Source organism: Denticeps clupeoides, chromosome 12, assembly GCF_900700375.1.
Source record: "Denticeps clupeoides chromosome 12, fDenClu1.1, whole genome shotgun sequence".
NCBI classification, from domain to species: Eukaryota; Metazoa; Chordata; class Actinopteri; order Clupeiformes; family Denticipitidae; genus Denticeps; species Denticeps clupeoides.
Window position 1 is genome coordinate 7,651,295 of NC_041718.1, and position 24,506 is coordinate 7,675,800.

At 43.4% G+C, this 24,506-nt stretch overlaps 1 protein-coding gene across 1 annotated transcript in view; it reads left to right on the forward strand.

Moving 5' to 3' along the window:
• Nucleotides 1–24,506, forward strand: part of LOC114800330 (copine-9-like) — an 88,988-nt gene that overhangs the window by 27,531 nt on the left and 36,951 nt on the right. Inside the window, exons 6-8 of the mRNA XM_028997528.1 lie at nt 12,674–12,713; nt 12,831–12,833; nt 14,362–14,438. Of these exons, the coding sequence (XP_028853361.1) occupies nt 12,674–12,713; nt 12,831–12,833; nt 14,362–14,438 (120 nt within the window). The remainder of the gene's footprint in view (nt 1–12,673; nt 12,714–12,830; nt 12,834–14,361; nt 14,439–24,506) is intronic.

Below are 24,506 nucleotides of genomic sequence, written 5' to 3' on the forward strand. Positions count from 1 at the left end.
TTGAAAGTGAAATTCTGCAGGCTGGGTATTTTCACTCATTATTAATATGAAATTCTGTTTTTCTTTTTGTATTTACCTTCATGCTAACATCTAGTGAGAGGACAGTGCACTATAATCAAAAGGTGTGTGCAGGCTGCTTATTGCGGCACAAATGACAAATACTTTCCAGTATGTATATAGGAAAAAACAACCACTATCGAGCTAGGCAGACAAAGAACAGTCAAAGTCCACCCCAAAATAATATACACCGGTTCACAGGTGAAAACAATGGGCTGATTAGGGTGACAAGACGGAGGCGAGGACGAAGAACAGGCCAGTCCTTTGGGGACCCGCAGTGCCGACAGGAGGTCACGAACGTGACACACACCTTAACGAAATTCTCCCTGCTGAGGGTAGAGGCTGGTTTTAAATGTGGACAGTCAGTGACAGTGAGACAGAGAGGGTGGCCAGACCTTGCTGCAGGCTGCACCAGGTGGTTTCTCACATAATGGCAGATAATAATGGCTGGAAAGAACCCAGAAGGCATGAAATACCTTCAGTTTAGTCAGTTTCCCTTGCATCATCATCCCTACTATTCGAAATTGTAATATACTTTATATGTGGAATTGTATTATAACATTGAGCCCAGTACCCAACATGTCTTGGGTATGTGCCACACAAACCAGTCTGGACTGGTAGTAGCCTAATGAATAACATATTAATCTATGAACCAGAGGAAAAACAAAGTCACGGTTTCAAACCTCACTGACTACTATTATGTCCCTGAGCAAGACACTTAACCCTGAGTGTCTCCAGGGGGACGGTCCCTGTAACTACTGATTGTAAGACGCTCTGGATAAGGGTGTCTGATAAATGCTGTAAATGTAAATTAAAATAAATCCAGCAAATAAGCCGATTCAGCTATTACCAATACTTGCTGGGAATAGTTTTGCAATGTCACTCCCTTTCAGGTCACATTCCATGTTTTTTAATGATTTAGTTTCAGCATATTTTTGATAATGCATGTCAGATCTTATAGGGAATGTAAATCATACCCAGTTTGTGGTCCTCTTCCCTCCCGTTTAGCTTTGATGTAGGGCTAATTTTAGGACATTTTAATATGAGCCAGGAGCCACACACTATTTTTAACCATTACCTAAAACCATGGAAGAGAACATTTAGGTACAAAGAAGCATGGAGAGAGTTTGTTGATATACGATAAGATTCCCAGCGAGAATCCCAAGATTAAAAAGTGACACTTCAATAGCGCTGGATACGGTAGATTTTAAGAGAGTTGAATCAGAATAAATTAATTGAAATTTAGTCAACCCAAAGGAAAAAAATAAATAAAAGGAAAGAAACTCATCCCATGGCACGCGCCTTATCTTTTATATCAAAGTTTTAATGTCCCTGTCACGCCTGGCCGTGAATAAATAACAACACATAGACATGAGAGTCAGGAGTCGTTGGCTTTATCGCTTTCATCCTTCCCTGCCTGTTGCATAATGCAGAAACAAAGCCGCTATAATCCCAACAAACACTGTGGAAAGCGCTGTACAGCGTTGGTGTCAGTAAATGTCATATAGAATCCAATTTAGTTTCCATTAACACTTGGCAAGAGGCAAGTGGGCTGCTCTGGGAAGTGTTATGACCCTGTGGGATTTAAACTGGCTATTCTCTGAAACAAAAGAAGTGTCCTTGAGTGGGTTAGGTCTGTGATGGCCAACTTTTCATGTACATTCCTGAAGGCACATGTGTTGTTTTAGAGCAATTTAAGTCAGCAATTAAATTTTAAGACTCCGTTTTATTGCCTGAATTGACCAGGACAAATTAGCTGAGGGCAAATTGGCTAAAATCATCTGTAAAGATCAAATGAGATTACATTTTGCATGGGTTAGGGGCCTTTTTTTTTTTTGTTCCTGCCGAATGCTGTTTTTCACATGGACATTCATTATGTTGTTAGTGTGCAACACAATTTCATTTTATGTAGAAATCATAAATGTCCTTTTAAAATGAATTGGACCCGGATTAACTGGACCAGTAAGGAAGGGGAACACATTATAGAGGTGTTGGCTATCAGCAGTCATCCAAATAGGTTTATCTGTCTTATTATATCAAAGTACATGCATTCTATAGTTACAAATTGGTTGCTGGACTTCTTATATTGTGTTTATAATATTAACATTGTGAATGTGGTATATGCATATATGGTATGTTTGTGGTGTTTTAAGTAGGGTTTTTTAATACTAGATTTGGATTCTGATTCAGTGCTGATTTGCTGTTCTTTATTACTCAATTGAAGCATGAAAATTATGGTGTATTAACACAAATTTGTGTCCAAATTTCCCATTGGTTTTCTTTTGGTGTAGGCTCGGGTGATTGACATAATTTTCAGCCATGCAGTGACAGTCATGTTATGTGGATTGCAATTTTAGAAGACACCACTCCCTTCAGGATAAAGTTGTTTCATCATAGGATAAAGGCGATAACTCACCATCCTCATCACATTGTGTTAATTTGCAGAAACCCCTTCCATCTCCACATTCTCAACTCATTAATTCATTTTCCCTTGCTTTGTCACTCATCAGTGTAGCCCCATTAATAGAAAAGGGACTAATCAGTTTGCTGCTCCTTCACCATCTGCTTGGAATATTGAGCTTGTCATCATTCAGCATGTAATGTACATGCAACATTTTTTCTGTAATATTTGCGCCTAAATGTGCATACGCTGGTTCCATTTACTTGTCAGTAATCTAAGCTGTAGCTGTAATGGCTTTAGCACGGATTCTGCTACACGGTGGCACTTTAGATTGGACAGAGAAAGAAAAATGACTCTTTTTGGTTTTAAACTCACTTCGTCTCACAGTGGTAATTCACCCTTGCACTGTGGGCTGGAGTACTGGTCCGGGTTTTAATAGGAGCGCTTTGTCTGAATTACGCCACCCGCCTTCGGTGCCGTTGTCACTCTGAGATGCAAATGAAGGCCATTACATTTTTTGGCCCACTTTACTTTGCGCCGGCGCTAAATCCCATTCTGCAGCCGCTCCCAGGCCTGTCGCGTCTCTGCGCTAATTTCATTCCGGTATTGCGCGAGAGCCAGGGCGCCGCGCGTTTGTTGCGTGGCGACAGGGAGGAATGGAGAGCAAGCGAGAGGAGAGAGCGAGGAGGAGATTTGGAGAGATTTACTGAGATTTAGGAGTCTGAAATCCAATAAAATGGGAAAAGGCCTGTTGACTTCCGTGCCACTTTGAAAACCATTACATTGTTCTGCTTCCTCCAGCATGAAGGATCTGCTTAGCCTGTTGGTATTTTTCCAACACTGTCAGGGCTTCGACTCTGCTGTGACAGAGAAACAGCATGGCTTCTGCCTTGTCCATCACGTGCCCCTCTGGGGCCGTCACGCTCAGCACTCCACTGGTCTCCCTTGGCCTGGCGGAGCCTTTACATGTCCATCAACCCTGATGCAGAAGGGAGAGGAGGGAGGTGATGTGAATTCCAACACCTCCGTTCTGCTGTGGTTCTTGGTCTAGAGCGTCAATTCATGACACTGGGAACGTTTTTTTTTTTTTTTTTTATTGAAAGATGAATTATCACACTATGGACATTTTCTTTAATTAATTTAGATGTTTCAATCATACCCATTGGCCCAGCTGTATTGTCCAGGGATGTGAGTAAATGGTGTGTGTGTGTGTGTGTGTGTGTGTGTGTGTGTGTGTGTGGTTGTACTGGTGCCCCCACGCTGGGTGGGTATATACCCTGCACTCAATGACCCGGGATGGGCTCCGGTAGCTGTAACTGCAAGCCCCAGTTGGTATAATAGCCAGATATCCCAACAATTTTGTCCACATACCCTCCGACTTCTGTGAAGTTTTTCCTCATCATCATGTTACTAAATACCATGCAGAATCATGTAGTTGAACAATTTTAGCTTTCAATTAGTAATTGCTTACTATGAGTGATGACTTTGAAGGATGTATAGTGACCGTAAAGGCGAAAAGAGTGTGTGTGTGTGTCAGGATTGACTGCAGCTGTGCTCATCACCGGTGGCCAATCCTGACGGTGCATAAAGACCGCAGATTTCCGCCCCTTCGGAAGGGATGACATTTTCGTGGACGTTAGTGCATGTAGGTGAATGTGTATTTTCAGTTCTGGCAATCGCCACATGCCTGCGGGTTAGTTTTAGTTCTCGCCCGTTCTGGTAGAGCGATTTCCCCCGATGAGCCACGACGCGCGGCGCCGCGTGATTACGTCACCCGCGGGAGAATTCGCGAAACCCGGAAGCGACAACGTCGGCGGGTGAGTGGGCGGAGTGAAGACGATGATGTCGGCAGCAGCGAGGAAGTGACGTGGGCAGCGAGCGCAGAGGATGCGACCCCCACGATCTTCGCCATGTCGCCAAGAACTCTGCGTTCTGCTGGCAAGGCTCCCCGTGGACTGGGACGACATGGACGACGATGACGAGAGCACGGGAGACGCGAGTTGGGCTCCACCCATCGCGCCAGTCCACAATCGTCGCGAGGTCCGTGGGGACCCACGCCACTTCCAGCGGGGTAAGCGACAACCACAGCGCCGTTCCTCCAGCGAGGAGGTGGGCAGTCCCCAGCCCAAATGGCCAGAGTACTGCCCATGGGAGATGATCGTGCCATGGGTCCAGGATGTCCGCAGGGTGGACGACCCTCGAATTTACCGGTGGGAGGACACGGATGACAAAACGGCGATGACGTTGATTTTCTTTGGGCGGTCGGTGCCGGGATGGCTCCGCCCATTGCGTGCGGCCGAGATCGTCGTGACATCCGTGATTACCCACGTGACTTTCAGTGGGGCAGCAGACACGGGTGAGATCACCACCATCCTCGCGTGTCTGTCTGGGTCAGCATGGGGCTGGGGCGCAGCCTTCTGGCAGCAGGGAGAGACAGACAGAAGGAGTTTTCAGGACTTCCTGCCAAGACTGGGGGGCGGGGGGCGGAGTTTGAGCCAGGGATCGAACTCTGCCCCTCCTCCACATCCAGCACCAGTCAGGATCCAGGGCAAGAAGACCCAGCACTGGCGGGCGATGAGCAGGTCACGCCTCCCAAGATCCTGGCTGTGCCCCCTGAGGAGGTCCTGGAGAGCCCAGAGAGGGAGCCAGACGACCCTCTCTTCTGTCTGTCTCTGTCTGTGTGTGTGTGCGTGGCATTTGTGTCCGTATGTCGCCCCCACTTCCCCTCTTTGTGTGCACCAGATGGCCACCCAACAGCAGAGCTGAACCCCAAGGAGGGAGTTCCCAACCTGACTGCACCAGTCCAAGGTGAGATGGACAAGCCCCATGGTACCCCTAAGTCCAGCCGGGGGGTTTGCTCCCACAAAGAATGTTTTGGGGGGGTGCAGTTCAGGTTGGGGGCTCCTCCTGAGGGCAGGGTAGTTGGGGAAGTGACAGAGCTGGATCCTCTGGTAGCCGGTGAGGAGGGCGGGTCTGGCATGGGCCTGCGTCCGCCTCCAGAGGGGTGGAGCACCATAGAGCCCCCTGGTAGGCATGAGGACCCAGCTGGGACAGGCAGGAAGAGGGCCTGCATGTCCCAACGGACGCAGAAGGGGCTAGCTGGATGGTCTGGCAATGTCCCCCCTTTAGCACCAGGGCCGTGCAGTGAGAGGGGCTGCATGGTCCCAGAAGGCACCAGCCTGGGGTGCCTGGAAAGGTTGCCGGAGGCTCCGGGGCCACCAATTCACGCGCAAGACGCGTCAGAGGGGACGTGCGGAGACAGGGCCCGCACCTACCCGGATGGATCTGCCCTGGTTTTTCTGTGCAGGTCCGAGGGTCCGGGGCAGCCATGCGGGACCACGCCGGGGGGCCAGCCCGAGGGACCGGGGCCCGCCATGCCTGACCTCGCCGGGGAGCCAGTCCGAGGGACCGGAGCCGCCATACGGGACCACGCCGGGGGGCCAGGCCGAGGGTCCGGGGCCACCAAGCGGGACCACGCCGGGGGGCCAGCGCGAGGGACTGGGGCCGCCACGCCTGACCTCGCCGGGGAGCCAGTCCGAGGGACCGGAGCCGCCATACGGGACCACGCCGGGGGGCCAGGCCGAGGGTCTGGGGCCACCAAGCGGGACCAGGCCGATGGTCCGGGGCCGCCAAGCGGGACCACGCCGGGGGGCCAGCGCGAGGGACTGGGGCCGCCACGCCTGACCTCGCCGGGGAGCCAGCCCGAGGGACCGGGTCCTCCAAAGGGAGGATACACCAGGGCAGGAGCCCTGTGGTTGCCACCGTCCGCCCTGCCGCCTCCACTGATGGTACTGCTGGGGCTCCGAGGATGTAGCCCTTGGAGGGGGGGCTCTCTCAGGATTGACTGCAGCTGGGCTCATCACCGGTGGCCAATCCTGACGGTGCATAAAGACCGCAGATTTCCGCCCCTTCGGAAGGGACGACATTTTTGTGGACGTTAGTGCACGTATATGAATGTGTATTTTCAGTTATGGCAATTGCCACACGCCTGCGGGTTAGTTTTAGTTCTCCCGTGTGTTTAAATCCTTTTCGGCCACCGCGCTTTGTTTGTTATAATAAAACCCCTTCCCAGCATGTCCTGCTTCTGCGCTTCCTTCCCCCGTAAGTCCGTAGCCGTGACTGTGTGTGTGTGTGTGTGTGTGTGTGTTTTTGTTCCTGTTTCCTGTCAACATATAACATGCTCTGGTACAAAATTCCTAATGTTCCCAGCCCATCCCAATTTCATTACTGATGCAACCTTTGTGTCTGCGCAAAGGAAACAAAGGATCAATGAAATAAATGAAAGAGGATCGGTGTAGAGGTTAAAATGAGTTTGATCTCTTGCTGCATAATGTGATGGTCTGTTTGTATTCATGGGCTGAGTGTGCATTAAAATGAGGCCAAATTAATGTCCACGCCTTGAATGGCTCAGGGTAATTTAATGTATCACTGGCACCCATTGAATCGGGCACAATCTCTTCACGCCATCTCTACCTTTTCCTTTCTCCTCTGGGTCAACTTTTCTGTAAGACCTCAGCCTCATTTGCATAGCACCCGACTCCGGTGGGTGAGGTGTTAGCAAAAGGTCTTGTCATTCGATTCTGGCAGCAGTTGGTTTTAAGCATGTGCATAATGCCAAGATGAAGGTGAATAAAGGCAGAAAGAATGAACAGGGTAGAAACCATGTATTTACTCACCTTCAGACTTTGCAAAGATGAGAATTAATCGAACACTTTGCACACAAATGTGAATTCCTGGGAGTAATTTATGTAGAGTGAAAGTGGAAGCAGCTGGTTGTTTGGGTAATGTTGTGCTCAGGAAAATGGGCCAGACGCTGAATATGAAATGCAAATAATCAGTCATGTAATTTGGTGAAAGGATGGAGAGGCGTAAGTAGAGTGGAGTGGGACAAGATGCCCCCTTTAGAGAAGGGTTTTTCTGCTTGTGTGATCACTGATGTGAGAACGGTTATCTGTTTGCATTTGTAATCAGATACAAAGATGTCTTTACAAGACGCAGACTGCCAAGTTGTCGCATCTCCTGGATATAACATAAGGAATTTGAGTAGAGTTCCTTATGAATATGTATTCATACATTTAACTTTTTTTTTCATATATACATATATCTATTATCCATCACAAATGACATTCAACAATTACAGAAATCAGCAGCAGTGCTCCAGAATCACTTCATATTCAAACATAGCGGTAACACGGTGGGCCAGCTAGTTCATTTAATACGCAACAGGCCCTAATTTTATTTTATTTTTTACTGGCCTTGTGCATGTTAACGGCACACCTACTGCCTGTGGTGCACATCAGATCTCGCAAACAGTGAAAAAAACAAACCAAAGCCCCCTGTTGCAGACAGTTGAGTACAAATAAATGCATCAGTAAAGCAGTAGAAAGTAAGGAACGAGTGACATGTATTCGTCTCTGCTCTAACATGCTTCTGAATGGGTAACTTTAAATTACCTTGCATCAGATTTGAAGAAAATGTGTTCTGCATGATAATGGACATGACTCAGATATAATAATAAATATTAGTCAAAGACAACACAAGTAGAGTGAAGGATTTTATTTTTAAGGGAGGAGAATAATCCCTGCATGGACCTGTGTGATAAAGTGATTGGACTTTTCGGTGTGCTGCAGAACCCGAGTTCGTTTCAGCTCACAAACAGATGGCTGGACATTCTCTTTCAGGATTTTGGTGTAGACTGCAGAATTCATGGTTCCATTTATCACAGCACGTCTTCCAGGTTCGGAAGCAGCAAAACAGCCCTAGACCATCACACCACCACCACCACCATATTTTGCTGTTGGTATGATTTTTTCTGAAATGCCATATGTAACTGGAACACACAGTTACATTTAGGTACATTTGTCAGACATCCTTATCCAGAGCAATTTACAATCATTAGTTACAGGGACAGTCCCCCTGGAGCAACTTAGGGTTTCTCAAGGACAAATGGTAGTACCTGGGATTTGAACCTGGGTCTTCTGGTGAATGGGCAAGCGTCTTACCCAAAATCTTCGGTATCAGCAGTGGTTTTGGTCTTGGCACTTGGAGGGCATTTTCACCAGTCTCTTTCTGATGGTGGAGTTATGAACACTGAACTTTTGGATTGTTCGTGGATGTTGTTGTGGGGTATTTTGTGACTCTTGGATGAGTCGTCGTGCGCACTCGGGGTAATTTTGGTTGGCCGGCCACTCCAGGGAAGGTTCACCGCTGTTCCATGTTTTCGCCACTTGTGGATAATGGCTATCACTGTGGTTTTGCTGGAGTCCCAAAACTTTAGAAATGTCTTTGTAACCATTTCTGGATCTCTTTTACTTTCTTTCTTAGTTGATCCTTTGTTCCATATCTTAAGTGATTTCTGGATTGAGAAAGGGTGTGGCAGTAATCAGGTCTGGGTGTAGCTAGAGATATTGAACTCATGAACCAGTCTTAAGTTAATGTTTTAACAGGGGGAAGGGGGGCAATCACTTTGTCACACAGGGCCATGAAGGTTTGGATTTTATTTCACTTTGCTGTTTACTTGTGTTGTCTTTGACTAATGTTTATTATGGTTTGATGATCTGAAACATCTAAATGGGACTAACATGGAAAAAAGTTATATGCCGACCACAGAATGAGATTATCGACATGCATAGTCTTTTTTCTGATGGAGAAGTTATGTATATTTAGTCCAGAAGAAACTCCTTGAAAAGGTGGGCCTTTAATCATTATTTGAAGATGGGAAGGGCCTCCGCAGTTCTGAATATAATCCACCACTGAGGAGCCAGAAGAGTCTGGATGATGAGTGGAGGCTCAAGACAAGAAGAGATACGCTTACTTGAAATATGTAAATACATAAAATGTTCATGAATATACACTCATTCACTCTCGTTTGGTAACAGCTTGAAAGTTATGGTGCCATTCCGGGATCTCTTTATATATTTCATGTATTCTCTTTTGCATAATATATGAAATATATACTGAGAAATAATCAGAAAATTTGAGCCTTTCTTGTCATAGTCTTACTTTAAATTCCATATGAGTCTTATATTTATTGACCGTCCACTGCATTTTGTGATGAAATACATCTCCCTGGTGAATGTCTGGCCCATGGTTATGGTTCTGTGTCAAAAGTCAAACTGTTAAATGGGAAGATGAAATCTCCTGTCCACGTCAATGCCGCTTTCAGGTGTTCACAGAAAGGACCGGCAGGTTCCAGTGATGATGAGATGGTATTTCCAGAAATGTGTAGTGGCAGCTGCTCAGAACTACAGCTCCTCTACGAGGCCCAGGGGGCTGCTCACTTCTCAAGTACGGAGCTCTGCTTCAGAGTGAACTTTTTCCTCTATCTGTCGAGCTGATTGGTAAGGTCACTCACAACATTTGGCTGCCTGTCACAGATTCTGTCCAATCAATCCTTGTAAAGCCCGGAATGCGTGTCATTCACAGAAAATGGGGTCCTGAAACCACTGATTTTGAGCAGCTCCTGCAGTCTTAACCCTTGATTGGTCTTCAGGACTGATAGTTTATCAAAAGAAAAACCAGTCAAATCCTTATAATTAGATTTTTTAAAACTTGTTAACAGCATGTAACAGAACATATCTTTTGACTTGATACCCACAAAAATATCTCCTCCTCATCCTTACACCCAACAGTGTTTTTCCAGTCCATCCATTTCAACTCTCTTCATCAACTCAAGTTAATACATCCACCCACTTTTCTTCTTGAGTCAGGGTCTTCACGGATTTTTAAATGTTATCTTTGCTGTTTCTTTAAATTGACTTTAGCATCTCTTTTATTTGAAGCACTGGCTTTCAGTTCTAAAACTTTGTGGGTGGAAAAAAAAAATCAAACAAGGGGAGACCCAGGGGAACATAAGTGGCGGCTGATATGCTTTACATTAGAGACTAAACACTTTTTATCCAACTCTTTTTATAACACTTATTTTACTGCAATTTTTCAGCCAACTGGGTAAAGTATCCATGCTTTATGTATTTCTACCTGATTTATTTTAGTAATACACACACACACTAACCTCATTCACTATGGTTAAGTTAGTCACCAATTCACCTAGAGTTCATGCTTTTGGACGATGAAAGGAAAAAGCAGAACCCAAAGGACACTCCTGGCAACATGGGGAGAGCATGAAAACTACACACACACACAAACACACACACAAGGTTAGAGCTGAGTTTCGAACTCACAACATTAGAGCTGTGAGGCCACGCGTCTCTAACTGCCACTTCGCGTGCATCCTACATACGTAAAAATTATGCAGAAGTAGAGCAATTTCGCTAAGTGTGTGTGTGAATATATTAGCTTTATTACCTAGATTATTATTGATATTTGTTGAATTAGAATTTTTACATATTGACTTATTTATTTGTTATCATAACCGTTTTATAAAACCTTTATTGCTTTATTATATTTCATTCATTGTGTGCTTTTGTGGCCTGATAAAATCATCTCAGTGATGTATTGTGTCATGATATTTCTAATCATACAGAGGAAAGTGTAGGATTTGGTTTGATTGTTGGAGTTTCTTTAGTGCCTGGAAGCCTGAAGAGTTAATTGGTTTTATCCAGTTCAGCACCTTTCTCTTCCTACGCTTTACACGGAAAGAGTCTTTTCGGAGATAATTCTGCTTTCGGTTAGGATGGACAAGGTCAGAGCACATCTTTAACACAGAGGCCAGCAGACAGCCACCTCCGCCCAGCGCCTCTGGATTCCTCAGCACTGGCAGCGGGAGAGAGGACAATGCAGCGGGAGAGAATAATCGCCCTTTCTTTAATGCAATTCAGTGCGAGAAAGAAAACGAGAGGAAAATGGGCGAGAGAGAATAAAGGAGGATTCTCTTTGTCACACATGAACAAAAAAATCACTTTTCGGAGGAGGCTCATTCCTGTTAGCACTTAAAAAGTCCCTGGGGGGGGCGCTGAGGGCGGGAAGGATTTGGCGTGGTTTAAGACACAGGGTGAAAGAGGCGCATGTTTCCTGCATGGAAATGAAACATGCTCTTTTCTTCATTTCATGGTGTTTCCTTCTGTCTGGTGTTCAGTTTATGTACAAGCATGAATGAAATATGTTTTCTTGAAATATTGACAGAGCACAAGACTGAATGAATATGTCTATAACATGCAGGAATGGACAGGAGGCTTCAGTGAAAGTGAAGTGATTGTCATTGAGAAACACTGCAGCACACGGTGCACAAATGTGTCCTCGGGGAGCAGCGTGTGGGGACGGTGCTTTGCTCAGTGGTACCTTGGCTGGTCGGGATTCAAACCGGCAACCTTCTGATTACGGGGCCCCTTCCTTAACTGCTAGGCCACCACTGACCCACAAACATGCACTGCGATTGTGAAATTAAATATTATTAAATAATGTTTTATTATTGACCAGCCCACAGCAGAAAGCACAGATCTTTCACTCACACACTCACACAGAGTAGCCTGGCCACCTAATGTACATTCTTTTGGATTGCTGGGGGAAACCGGAGAACCTGGAGGAAACCCTCACCAACGGGGAGAGCATGCAAACTCCACACACACAAGGTCCGAGCCAGGATTCAAACTCACAACCTTGGAGGTGCGAGGCCACGTTGTTAATCGCCTCACCATCAAATGAACAGTTATTCTTATCTTAAAGATTTAAATTGAGTAAAAATACCAGAAATAGGATTTAACATCTGGGGACGTTGTACATTAAGGCTGCAAGTAATTAATTTAAGCATAGGGTGTCGTTCAAGTTCAAGTTTAATTATATTTGAGGTCTCTGATGTAGCAAATGAGGGAGGACTGAACCCATTTCTTAAGTCAAGTGTGGATGTGGCTGGAGCAGATGAGACCTACCAAATCTTGAAAGAACGCCTTTACACTTTTAACCTTCACAGATGTTCTGGATTTTAAGCCGTTAAATTAGACGCAATGAAAACTAGTTCAGATTTTGCTGGCATGGGGATCTTCTTAGTGCATTAGTAGTAATAGTGAAACCTATGAACCAGAAGACCACGAAGACCGCAGGTTCAAACCCCACTTTAAGACATTTATCTCCGAGTGTCTCCAGGGGGACTGTCCCTGTAACTACTCGCTCTGATTGTCTGCTTAATACTATAAATGTTAATGTAGAGTCCCTGAGTGATTAGTGGCCAATTATATTTCATTTTCTCATAACTGTTGAAGCCTTGCAGTGTCTGGTGATTTTCAGCGCCATGTCCATCTAACCAACGTGTTTTTCTTGCAGGTACAACGTGGACACAAGAAGTTCAAACATTTCAAAACACGTAAGAATTTGTGCTCCTGCATTTCTGACATAATGGTTTCTAGATGCTTTACATGTTTTGATTATTAATCAAACCTTTTATTCTCCCTCAATGTTGCCTTTCACTTTGGACGAGCAGAAGGTCAGATATGATTGTTTTAGAGCTGTTGTTATGTATTAAATCGCTATGAAGAATTTTATTGAATTGAGGGATGGGACATACTTGTGCATACAGTATTCACAGCGCTTCACTTTTCCCACCTTTTGTTATGTTACAGCCTTATTCCAAAATGGATTAAAAAATGCATTGTTTTCCTGAGAATTCTACACACAACACTCCATAATGACGACGTGAAAAAAAGTTTAATTGAGGTTTTGGCAAATCTATGATAAATAAAAAACTGAGAAATCACATGATTATAAGTATTCACAGCATTTGCTCATTACTTTTTTGATGCACCTTTGGCAGCAATTACACCTTTGCACCTTTTAGAATATGATGTTACAAGCTTGGCACACCTATCCTTGGCCCATTTCACTCATTCCTCTTTTCAGCACCTCTCAAGCTCCATGAGGTTAGATGGGAAGTGTCAGTGCACAGACATTTTAAGATCTTTCCAGAGATCATGTTCAATCGGATTCGGAAGTCTGGTCTCTGGATGGGCCACTCAAGGACATTCAGAGTTGTCCTGAAGCCACTCCTTTGATATCTTGGCTGTGTTTTTAGGGTCTCTGGCCGGCCAGCTCTAAGACGAGTCCTGGTGGTTTTTAACTTCTTCCACTCACAGATGACTTACTGCCACTGTGCTCATTGGGACCTTCAAAGCAGCGCAATTTTTTTCTGTAACCTTCCCCCGATTTGTACCTCAAGCCAACCCTGTCTCGGAGGTCTACAGACAATTCCTTTGACTTCATGCTTGGTTTGTGCTCTGACAACTGTGGGAACTTATAAACAGGTGTGTGCCTTTCCAAATCAGGTCCAATCTACTGTTTTTTCCACAGGTGGACTCCAAGTAAGCTGCAGAAACATCTCAAGGATGATCAGGGGAAACAAGAGGCACCTGAGCTCAATTTTTTGAGCTTCATAGCAAAGGCTGTGAATACTTATGTACATGTGCATCGTCAGTTTTTATATTTTTAATAAATTTGCCAAAACCTTGTGTAAATTTTCTTATGGGATGTTGTATGCAGAATTCTGAGGGAAGTGCGAGCATGTAAACGGAAATGTAAAAAGAAAAATGTGGAAAAAGTAATGTGCTGTGAGTACTTTCCGAATGCACCATACATGGCATCATAGACATTTTCACTGCTCAGAAGCGGTTTGTCTCTTCCCTTAAAACACTGAAATTACTGAAACACCGGAGAGGTATTTTGCCCTTGTTTGTCTATTTAAGTTTGAATCAGTTTAATTATAGCGCATGCCCATGATTGCTGTGAAATGCTGACCTTAATGAAGTTAAGAGCTCACTGTATTGAAACCTCAGCCCAGGTGGCTCCTGTAATTAAGTTAATTGGTTCTCTTAATTGGTGTAATTAAATCTCGGCCACCATGGCTCCTGATTAAGGCATCTCAGGGCTGGGGTCATCCTCTTATTGTTGTGTTACGGCTGTGGTGGCCCCGTAGCCCTTTTTGTGTCAGTGCATGTCTGCTGAAATGGGTCTTTTGACAGGATTTCCTGGGTCAAACGTTCTGCACGCTGGGTGAAATCATCGGATCTGCAGGAGGTCGCTTGGAGAGAACGCTGTCGTGAGTCGCATTTCTGTGATCATGTTCCGTCTCTGTTATTCACTCATCTATCAGTAGGGCCCTATGAAATCAGTCTAAAGTTTTATTTTTGTCCTAATATAATGTGATTATGCAGTGGGCTTAGATGATCTAATGTGTTTGCATGACCAAGAGATTGCTGGAATGAGCGGCTCGTGGTAGTATGCTTCTTTTCTGTCACGTCCACGGGCTTCTGGGGGAAGGAAGCGCAGAGACGGGACATCTTGCAAATGGGATTTATTTACTCAAAGTGGAGAACAACAACTAACCCGCTGGCGTGTGGCGATTCATACCCCAAAAACACACAACGTAAGGGACGTAACCACATAAATGTCACAGCCTTGTTCTGCTGCCCAACAGGCCCTTATAACAGGGCTCCAGCCATGTACGCCTAATCAGCTGCGCCTGTCCATGGCTGGAGCCCTGCTGTCAAGCTGATGTTCCCAGCTGCACCCAGCCGTGACATTTTCTCTGTTTCTGATACGAGTTATTGACTGTAAGTGGTTGTCACATATGTTCTTACAAAAGAGTTGTTCTTCAGATTCCTAAACTCTAAACTAAGTCAAATTCTGTAAAGAAAAAAAAAAGAAGAGGGCAGCCTCTTTACCATTGCTGACCTCGGGTTTACATTGTGTTGGTGTGCAAAAGTCTCACCTCAACCAGAAACACATGTAGTGGGCTGCAGTGGCCAGAAACGTGAATTAAACAGAATTCCACATTCTACGCATCGTGGAAATTGAAGGGCTCTACATCAGAATTGTCCCTTCTGTGACTGTCATCACTGGGCATTATTACCTTGTGTGATTTAATTTAAATAGTAGACGAGTTTAAAGAAATTCAGACCATGCTACATTACATATTACATTACATTACGGACACTTGTCCAAAGCAACGTACAAACGGACGGACTGCCATTCAAGCTAAAGACAAAGGGAGAAACAAAAAGTGCATAAGCATATGTGCGTTTATGAAAAGTTTCAGATTAGAGTAAGTCAGATAGAAAGCAATAATAGGTGTGTCTTCAATGCTTTCAGAGAGTGAAGGTGATTATCTGCTAGCACCATCTGAAACCTGAGGAGTAGAACAACCTAGACTGCGACTGCCTTGTGTGTAGATTCAGTAATGCTTCCATGGGGGAGTGCGGTGGTGTGAATTTAGTAAAAGCCTTTATAATTGAGTTGCTAGCTAGAGGTCACTCTGTAGGCGAGCATCAGTGGTTTGGATTTGATTCAGGTGGTCATAGGTAGTCTGTGGAGGTTTGTGAACAGCAGGGTGACCTGCCCTTTTTGGTTGATTGAAAAGCAGCCAACTGGGGGTTAATTTCTTATTTCTTTCTATAGAAAAGCAATATCATGTCAAGTTAAATTCAAATTTTATTTGTCACGTACACAGTCATACACTGTATGATATGCAGTGAAATGCCTTTGCGACTGCTATAGACCTCAGTATTGAACTCCTCATGTGTTCATTACTAGTTTTGATTCCTTCTTTCAGAATCTACTAATGTAAATGGTCATTAAAATAAAGAAAACACATTGAATGAGAAGGTGTGTCAAAACCTTTGGCCTGTACTGTATGGATACATGCACTTATTAATATAATAAACAAATACACATAGAATAATTGTCACTTAATGACCAAATATTTAATCATTCTTTTTGGTCTTTTGAACAAATGTTCTCTATGTCTTGGTTATTATTGTTGTGCTTCCAAGTTTAAAGGTTCCTGATCATGAAAATGAATATTTTTTATATATATATATATATATATATATATATATATATATATATATATATATAAAAATTATTTTCATGATGGAATTTTTTCCAGATCTTCAAGGTTCCCTATCTTATCATGAAAACATAAAAAAAAAAATGCTGCTGATGCTTCTCCTGTTATGCTGTGGTTCAGAGGGACATGGTGGATTTGGCAGACCACATACTTCTTCCAGGCTTCCAAATGTGCAAAGCATTGCAGTTGCTTGGTGATTGGATGTAAATAAATGAGCACAAATCTATTGTTTTGTAAGTTTCCTTCATGCGAGAAACTACACAATGGGTCAATGAAATTTTTTCTGTATATAAACGCAGACACAGCTTCCTGTTTGCGCCAAACATTGTGGTTGGTGAATAGTTCTGTTGACATAATTTCCACAAATGTCTCCTTTCTTCTATAGGCCGCTCTCCTCCTCATTAATATTTAAAGCGGCCCGTCCTGGGGAAATCTCATTGTCGGACTGGCTAAAAGTGGCTGTAAATTTTGCACCACGGCTGAATTTCAGAAAGAGACTTCACATTCAGTATTAGGGGACCAATAAGACTGATATAAAAGAAAAAATGTTCATGTCAGGGGACCTTTAAAGTGACATAAAGGACAAACAGTGCAGTTGCCGGTAGGAAGTGCTTTGGATGCTGCATGTTACGTTCTGTTAGTGGAGGGTAGGTAAGGGTTTTGGGCTTCAGTCAGCTGGCTGGCATCATATAGTTGAGACTTCAACCGCTAAAATGGGTCACAAGCAGCCCTTCAGAGGAATGTGAAGAAATATTTACAGACGTGCACACACACACTCACTGAATTTCGTATTTGATGACCATGTTTCCATGGTGATGAAATATGCAACCTTGTTCCTTACTGTCACAAACGTCTTTTTTTTTTTTTTCCGTCACATGCTTTTCAATATTGTTATGGTACTAAGAAACAATATCAATGGGTAAAGATCCGTCAAAGGGTGGACCATGTAGCTCACTAACACACTGCAAAAGTGGCAAAAAACACGTTCGCACCCAACGTAACTTTCTGCAGTCTACACACATGCAAACACTTGTTTAATGACCCTGAGTTGTGGCCACATGCTCGTTGTATGGGATTATTTATTTATTTATTTATTTGGTGAAGTGATTGTCATTGTGAAACACTCCAGCACAGCACACGGTGACACAATGAAATGTGTCCTCAAAACCAGCTCACAAAACCTGCTGTTCTGCAGATGCTCTGACAGTCTGATCATTACACTTATGCTTCTTATTTCCTGCTAACAAAGCATCAACTTCAAGAACTGACTGTACATTTGGTGTCTTATATCTCAACCACCGACAGTTGCCACTATAACATAATAATAAATGTTATTCACCTCAGCTGTTAGTGATTTTAAAGTTATAATAAATAATAAATGGATATAAGTTAGGGGCAGTGGTGGCCTAGCGGCTAAGGAAATGGACCCGTAATCAGAAGGTTGCCGGTTTGAATCTCGAGCCGCCAAGCAAAGTACCATCACCAACATTATTATAACCTCAAGTCTTTACCGTCTGTCACTGCAGTGAAATTAAACATTTTGTTTTGAAAAGTTACTAGTGGTTACAGGCAGCCATCTTGGAAGAGAACAATACAAACATTTTCCTGCTCATTAAAGCAAATCAAAGCGTCCACACATTGTAGGAGATCTTAAGAGACCTCTTGTATTTGAAAACATCAAAATTTATGGAATGCATTGTGATCATCGATATCGAGGATCTGATAATCATAATTGCATCGAATCGTGAGGCCAGTGAAGGTTCACACCTCTAGTCCCTACACACGGCTCCCCGGGCACCTGTCATGGGTGATGTTAAAAGCAGGTGGGAAATTTCCCGTCTGGGGAGCTGCAATAAAGGAAGTCAACTGAATTGATTTTCCAAGTTTATTCACCACGGCCATGGGGGGAACTCACAAGAAGAACTCCCCCCGCTTGGTTACAGTTCACAAGCATTTATACATTTGGGTTATACAAGGTCGAAAAACAAGCTCGCACCACTTTGGACAGTGGCGCCCATCAGGGTCACAGAACCTTTCCTTTATCAGTTTATGTCCAGCTTTTGCGTCAACAAGGTCAACAAGGACCTAAGATACCCAGTTGTCTTCTGACTGTTCCATGACCAAAGGTGAAACACGTGGAGTGTCTGGGCCTACTAAAATTCCTTCCACAGACACATTTCGTTGTGTCACCGTGTGCTGTGCTGCAGTGTATCACTTCACTTTCACTAAATATGTAAATGTACATGATTAATGCACTTACATACATGTCGATTCACTTCACCTGTTAGTGGTGTGGCCGTGACTATTTGCCTTGTGTAAAGTGTGACACAGAATATTTAATTCACACACTCCCTTTGACTGACATTAAAAATACGACTGCGAGTCCAATCCATTTCCATTTATCTGTGTTGGCTCCTCTTCACTCCATGTTGATAGTAGCAGGCCCACCCTGGTTGGAGAGACCGTGATCGGAGTGTGATTCATGTTTCACTCTGTGGATTTACAGAGCGTGCATGTGTGCACACACACGCACATACACACACACACACTCAGACACAAGCACATCAGACTCTCTTTCATTATTTAGCAGGTAGTTTACTCTGACCTACTTAAAATGGAAGCAAATTTTTCTCTTTTAATTTATTTCCCTCCCCATGTTCGATATAATGATATCGGTATAGATATGCAAGGTCTCTTTCTCTCTCCCTCTCTCTCCCTTGTGTCTCTTCCCTCCTCTGCCTATTGCCTTCAAGATTAGAAATTCAAATAGCTTTGCATAGGGGGGGGGATAGTTCTCAGTCTCTCTCTCTCCCTCTGTATGTGTGTGTGTGTGTGTGTGTGTGTGTGTTATATCTATAGTTTTTCCTCTGTCACTGCCAGTGCCCAGAAGCATCAGGTTCCAGATGTGCCCCCACTGCTCCTGGTGTGTGTTCTGTTATGCTGTGGTTCAGTGGGACATGGTGGATTTGGCCGACCACAGATTCCTTCTGGGCCACACACAGTGTGCCCACGGCATCCTGCCTGTTGTTCTTTTCACCTGGCCATTTCGGCGTACATTTATGCAAATTGGGGAGTGGAAAGTTTAAAAGTGAGTCAAATGTAAATTTAGTGTATCAGCGAGGAGTCTCATTAAATATTAAAAGGCCATATGTGACCATGGCTGATTTGCCTCCTCGGACTTTGGACAGATACCGGCGAGAAGTGGCACAGCATCAGATCATTGATCCTCATATGCGGCTGGCTAAAAAAACCCAACCGTACTAGCGGCTGCTGCCTGTAACAAAAGTCTAAGTGCACCTATTTGGGCAGGAACCTACAGATACCAGTTTGAAGGAACGCATGTGTTGAGTTATGGGCCAGACGCCTGAAGCCAGACCACCAGTGGTCTTACTGGCACTGTGTCTGGACTGTACTGAGAAGGGATAGCTATTTGAAGCATTTTGTTTTGTTGATGCTGGATGAGGTGGTCTGTGAGGATTTGAACCCTTCCACTAAGGTAATGAGGATGTTGTGATTTAAATGAGCCCCACAACTATGGCCTGTTCAAATATTCGTCTTCCAAATGTTGCTGTTGCTGTTAATTGGAGATTTATGTACACAACCAGTTAAACAAGTATTTTTTCACTGCTTTGTTCACAATTGTCATCATCAAAAGCCACTTCATGAGATGCTCATGAATATGAGTAAATGATAAGAAAGTGTTCATAAACCTTCAGGACTGTGCCCTGTTGTCTAACTGTAGGTGGCTGAGAGAAGCTAAGAGTGTCAAATGCTGCCATCACAGCAACAGCTCTTGACAGCTCAAACAGAGACTTGTTTGCTAATTTTGTTTAGTTTATAACATAACTTCAACTGTGGAATTTCATAGTGTTGTGTTTTTAGGTCTGTTCTATAATATAAAAAATGCAAGACTCATAAATGAGTAGATGTGTCCAAATTTTTGACTGGTAGTGTAAAATGGACTTCTAGCCTGGCCCAATAACTGTCCATTTTTAATGGCCATGATTTTATTGATATCAGTTAGTGCTTTTAGAACAGTTTAAAGAATTAATTTGTACACCATTAGAAAGTTCCTACTGATCAACCTGTATGCGTTAGCTTTGCTATTTTTATTTAGTGTTATAAATCACATTAATCACTATTACGTATTATTACGTTACAATTTAACTTGAATCGGAAATTAATCGGAGTTATTTGGTAGCAGCATGTTTCTGTTTGATATGTTGTTGGTTAATATATCATATAAGGTTATCGTAACCAATAACAAATTAGAAGCTAAAACACAATGTTAATAGATACGTTTTATAGCTGCTATTAAATATATCCCTGCACTCTCCATGGCAATGCATGGCCTGAAAAAAATCAATTCAAACTGCATTCAGAAATCTCCAGAACACGAAAGTGTGTGATATTGACATTACATACACACGCACACACATGCACACAAACTTACCACACAGATGGGATATTTCCATCAGCGTCAATAAGCTTCCCTCGCTCCTTTTTATTTATTTTTGTCAGACCTCTGTGTTGCCATGGAGAGGAGACTTTATGCGTGTGGGTGACTTTGATACGGTGAAGTTCTTTTATAACGCATGAGCCCTGATACCCCCTGTCCCATGCTGTGCAGTCACAGGGCTTTTGAAGGCACTTCTGCGCTGGACCTTGGGGAGGTGAGGAAACTCCTCAAATTGATTCAGGTCCATGGAAAAAAGGTCTAAACAAGTGTGACTGTGTGCTGGAATGCAGCTGGCTGTCAGAGTTTTAACTCTGGTTTAATTGCTTCCTCTGCTCCTTGTTAGACTGTGTAGTAAAATACTCGCATAAAAAAAGCCAGTTATATGCCAACAGCGCTGAGGGTGTCCTCTTAATTATGTGTAATCTGCCGTTGCATTAAATTTCACATACACGTACATGCTTCATTGCTGTGTACAGAAAAACGTTGCTATATTATTTTTATTACTGCTTGGCCTAAATGGCTGAGGGGCTGAACCACAGATAAATTCACTTGAAGTAAATTCCAGTTTATAAAGAAGCGGCCTGTCAGGGATTTTTTTTTTATTGAGATATATGAGGTTGGGCCACTGTGAGATATTAGCTGTTTGGAAAGGTGACGGGAAATTACATTGGCTCTATTAACACACACACACACACACACACACACACACACACTTACACACGCTGAGGAGACCTTATATATGTGGCCTAAAGACAATCACACTAAAACATGTGGGTTTTTTTTTTAAGATGCAATAATTTTTGCTCATCCCCTTACCACCATATGCCGCATCATCAGGGAGGTTTTATGTAAATAACTTTCACCCCATGACTTCTTGAGCAGTTCTTGCTCTGATCAGATCAAAATTCAAATGAAAGCAGCAGGCCGCCGCTCCGTTCATTTTGGTTTCTGACATATCACCTCACTGTATTTTAGAATGTCATGTTGTTGCTGTGAGGTGTGTGCATGTTAGTGCCATCATATTGGCTCAGACATAATATGTTTAACTCTCTGTGATAGAGCACTGTCTGTGGTTACCACTCTTGTCATGTCTTGGTTTCACACTAATTATAACGTCTCTCTAGCCAGTGAATTTAATAATTGTTTGTTGACGTTGCATATGCCTTGACATTTTATTCCTCATATACAGTCAGTCAGACACAGATACAACAGTGACTACATTTATTGAATTAATCATCGTATTGTATTCTAATGCATTTTATACATGACAGACATTCTAATTACCAAAACTCTTTAAAGACATGAAGTTTGTATTCTGTGCATGTTAAGTAAGCCATTGTAACTGTGTTAAGGCAAATGATCCCAGAGATCAGCAAAGAGCTACTTCCTTCATTAGTCTGATGGTGTGTGTAAGTTTTTAATAAGTTTTTAAATGATTCTCAGTAGGAACTGTTTTATTATGATGACCAGATCACCTAGGCATCTAAGTGAATTACAAGAGTACAGAAAGTTCCAGAGATATCAAACCTTGAGGCTAGCCTCACTGAACTGCAATTAGGATAGATGTTATCTTAAACAGACATAAAAGGAAGAATTGCACAAACCAGTAACTCTTCCTAGGGAACCATTGAAAATGGAGACATTGTGTGAGTCTGCAAATTTACAGCCTCTTAAGGTGCTAATGGGTATGTTTCGGAGATCAAACGTAATGTTCCCAAAGGAAAATAAAGATAACCGTGCAATTTAACAAGAATATATGAACAGACATGGGGCCCAAAGAGTTCTCTGAGGATTTGTCCTCAGAAAGAATGCTTGCCGCAAATGAACGGACTAATACAAAAAAAATCCTTTACTTTTCATAAGCCAAGCATCTTACCAAAGCTTTCTAACAGGTTTTAAAAAAATGCTTTTGTACTTCAGATATTCATCTGAGCACATACTGAGCACATATTCATAGAGCGCGGACCTTAAATGGCAGCTCTGCCCGGTTGAATTACACGTATTGTGTAATACATTGAAATGTCAGAGGGATTTTTTTCTGCAGAATGTGGGTGGAAAATCCCTCCGTTTTCTTTTTTTATTACTCCGGTGAGGTGAATGCCCATCCGGCGACAAGCCCTTTAATGTAGAAAATTTTTTATTAAAGGTCTCCATTAATTAGACTCATTAATGACATTATGATGTATATGGGAGGCTGGATTGGCTCTTCCAGGAGCAAGATTAAAAAGCGCTGCTTTAATGTGCAAATGTTTACAGGTGAGTGTGTGGGGGCAGGTCTCAGCTCAGTGTGTGTTTACTGTCAGGCAGGCCACGGTATGATTATGTGTGTGTTTGTGTGTGCGCACATATCTCTGCAGGCAGCCCACCTACACTACATGTTTCTGACATTTTGGAAGGGATTTTTTTGGAATGCTGCTACCTTCCTCAAGATTTTGAACTTTCAATTAGTGTCTTTTTTTTTTTTTTTCTATTCGGCAATTGACAGAATCATAATTGACAGTTTGGCGAGCCATGAAATGCACGTCTGGCATAAACACTGAGCATGATTCTCCCCACCGTGGGATTTGATTCCTGTCCAAATGGATAATTAGTTTTGAAAGACCTCTTACACCAACCCCACAGATGTCCTGTCACTTTTCCTCCTCACCTACCACACACACACATATACACTGACTGAGGCTTGGAAACAAGAAATATCGTCAGTGATTTCCAGCACGTCGACTGATCCTGGGGTTTCGAGTGTGGTGTCGGCAGAAGCTATTTATAGCCGTCAGCCCCCCTCCCTGGGTTATCAGTGTAATTTATTTACAGAGGGGAAAATCATACTGCTGTGCAAGATCTGCCATCCAGACATAGGATTTAGCGTCTCGCTTGCATTTCTTTTTTTTTTTTTGTTTCCATTGAAATACGTGTATATTCATTGTGCCGAGGATGATTGAAAAGCGTGCTGGGTAATGTAAAAGTGGTGGATTCTGGGTTTGCCTGAAATCATTCTTCATTTTTTTGGCCGTCAGTTGTAATAAACATGGACAAGAATGGATGAACTGCATTATTGTTTTATTACAGCCTGCTCACAATGAGCTGAAGCAATTTATGTTTTTTTTATGTAATGCATTTTCCACCTACATGTTACTACCTACATCTATGCCACGGTGTTGTCTCTGGATTGGTGGACCCCATGGGGGGAGAAATGAGGGTTGGAATGGAGATATGGGGTTGTGAAGTGGTGAGTGAAGGGCAGGATGCTGCTGAGAGCTATTTTGGGGCTTGGGGTGGGGGTGAATGGGGGGGGGGGGGGGGGGGGGGTGCTGAGGAAGATGAGGGTGGTGGGGTGTATCTCACGGGAGAGTCTGATTCAGGGAACCAGTGGAACAGAGATAGAGATCAGAGTGTGAGAGGGACAGATAGTGGTTGGTTGATGCCGAAACAATAAATAGTTTTCATGCCAGGAGCTGGTTCTTCATCCGCTCATCCCTGTATCTCTCGCTCTGTCCCTGTCCTGCACTCCTCTACCAGCAGGTTTTGGTTGCTTAATATTTGGAGCCTTCGGGACCCAGATTGAACTGAATGCTGCCTTCATCTTAGGGGATCAAAGTATACAGGAAGCAAGAGTCGGAGGGGCAAATTTGCATAAAAACGGCCTATTATGATGTAAAAATGTATTTATGTTGAAGGTTAATCGGTGAAGGTCAAGATGAGATGTAAAACTGAACGTCTGAGAGAAAGGCTTGGTTTCTTGTGCTGTAATTGGGAACTGGTTGTTTGGTTTATTAGCGAACCCTCTAGAAACACTGTCATTA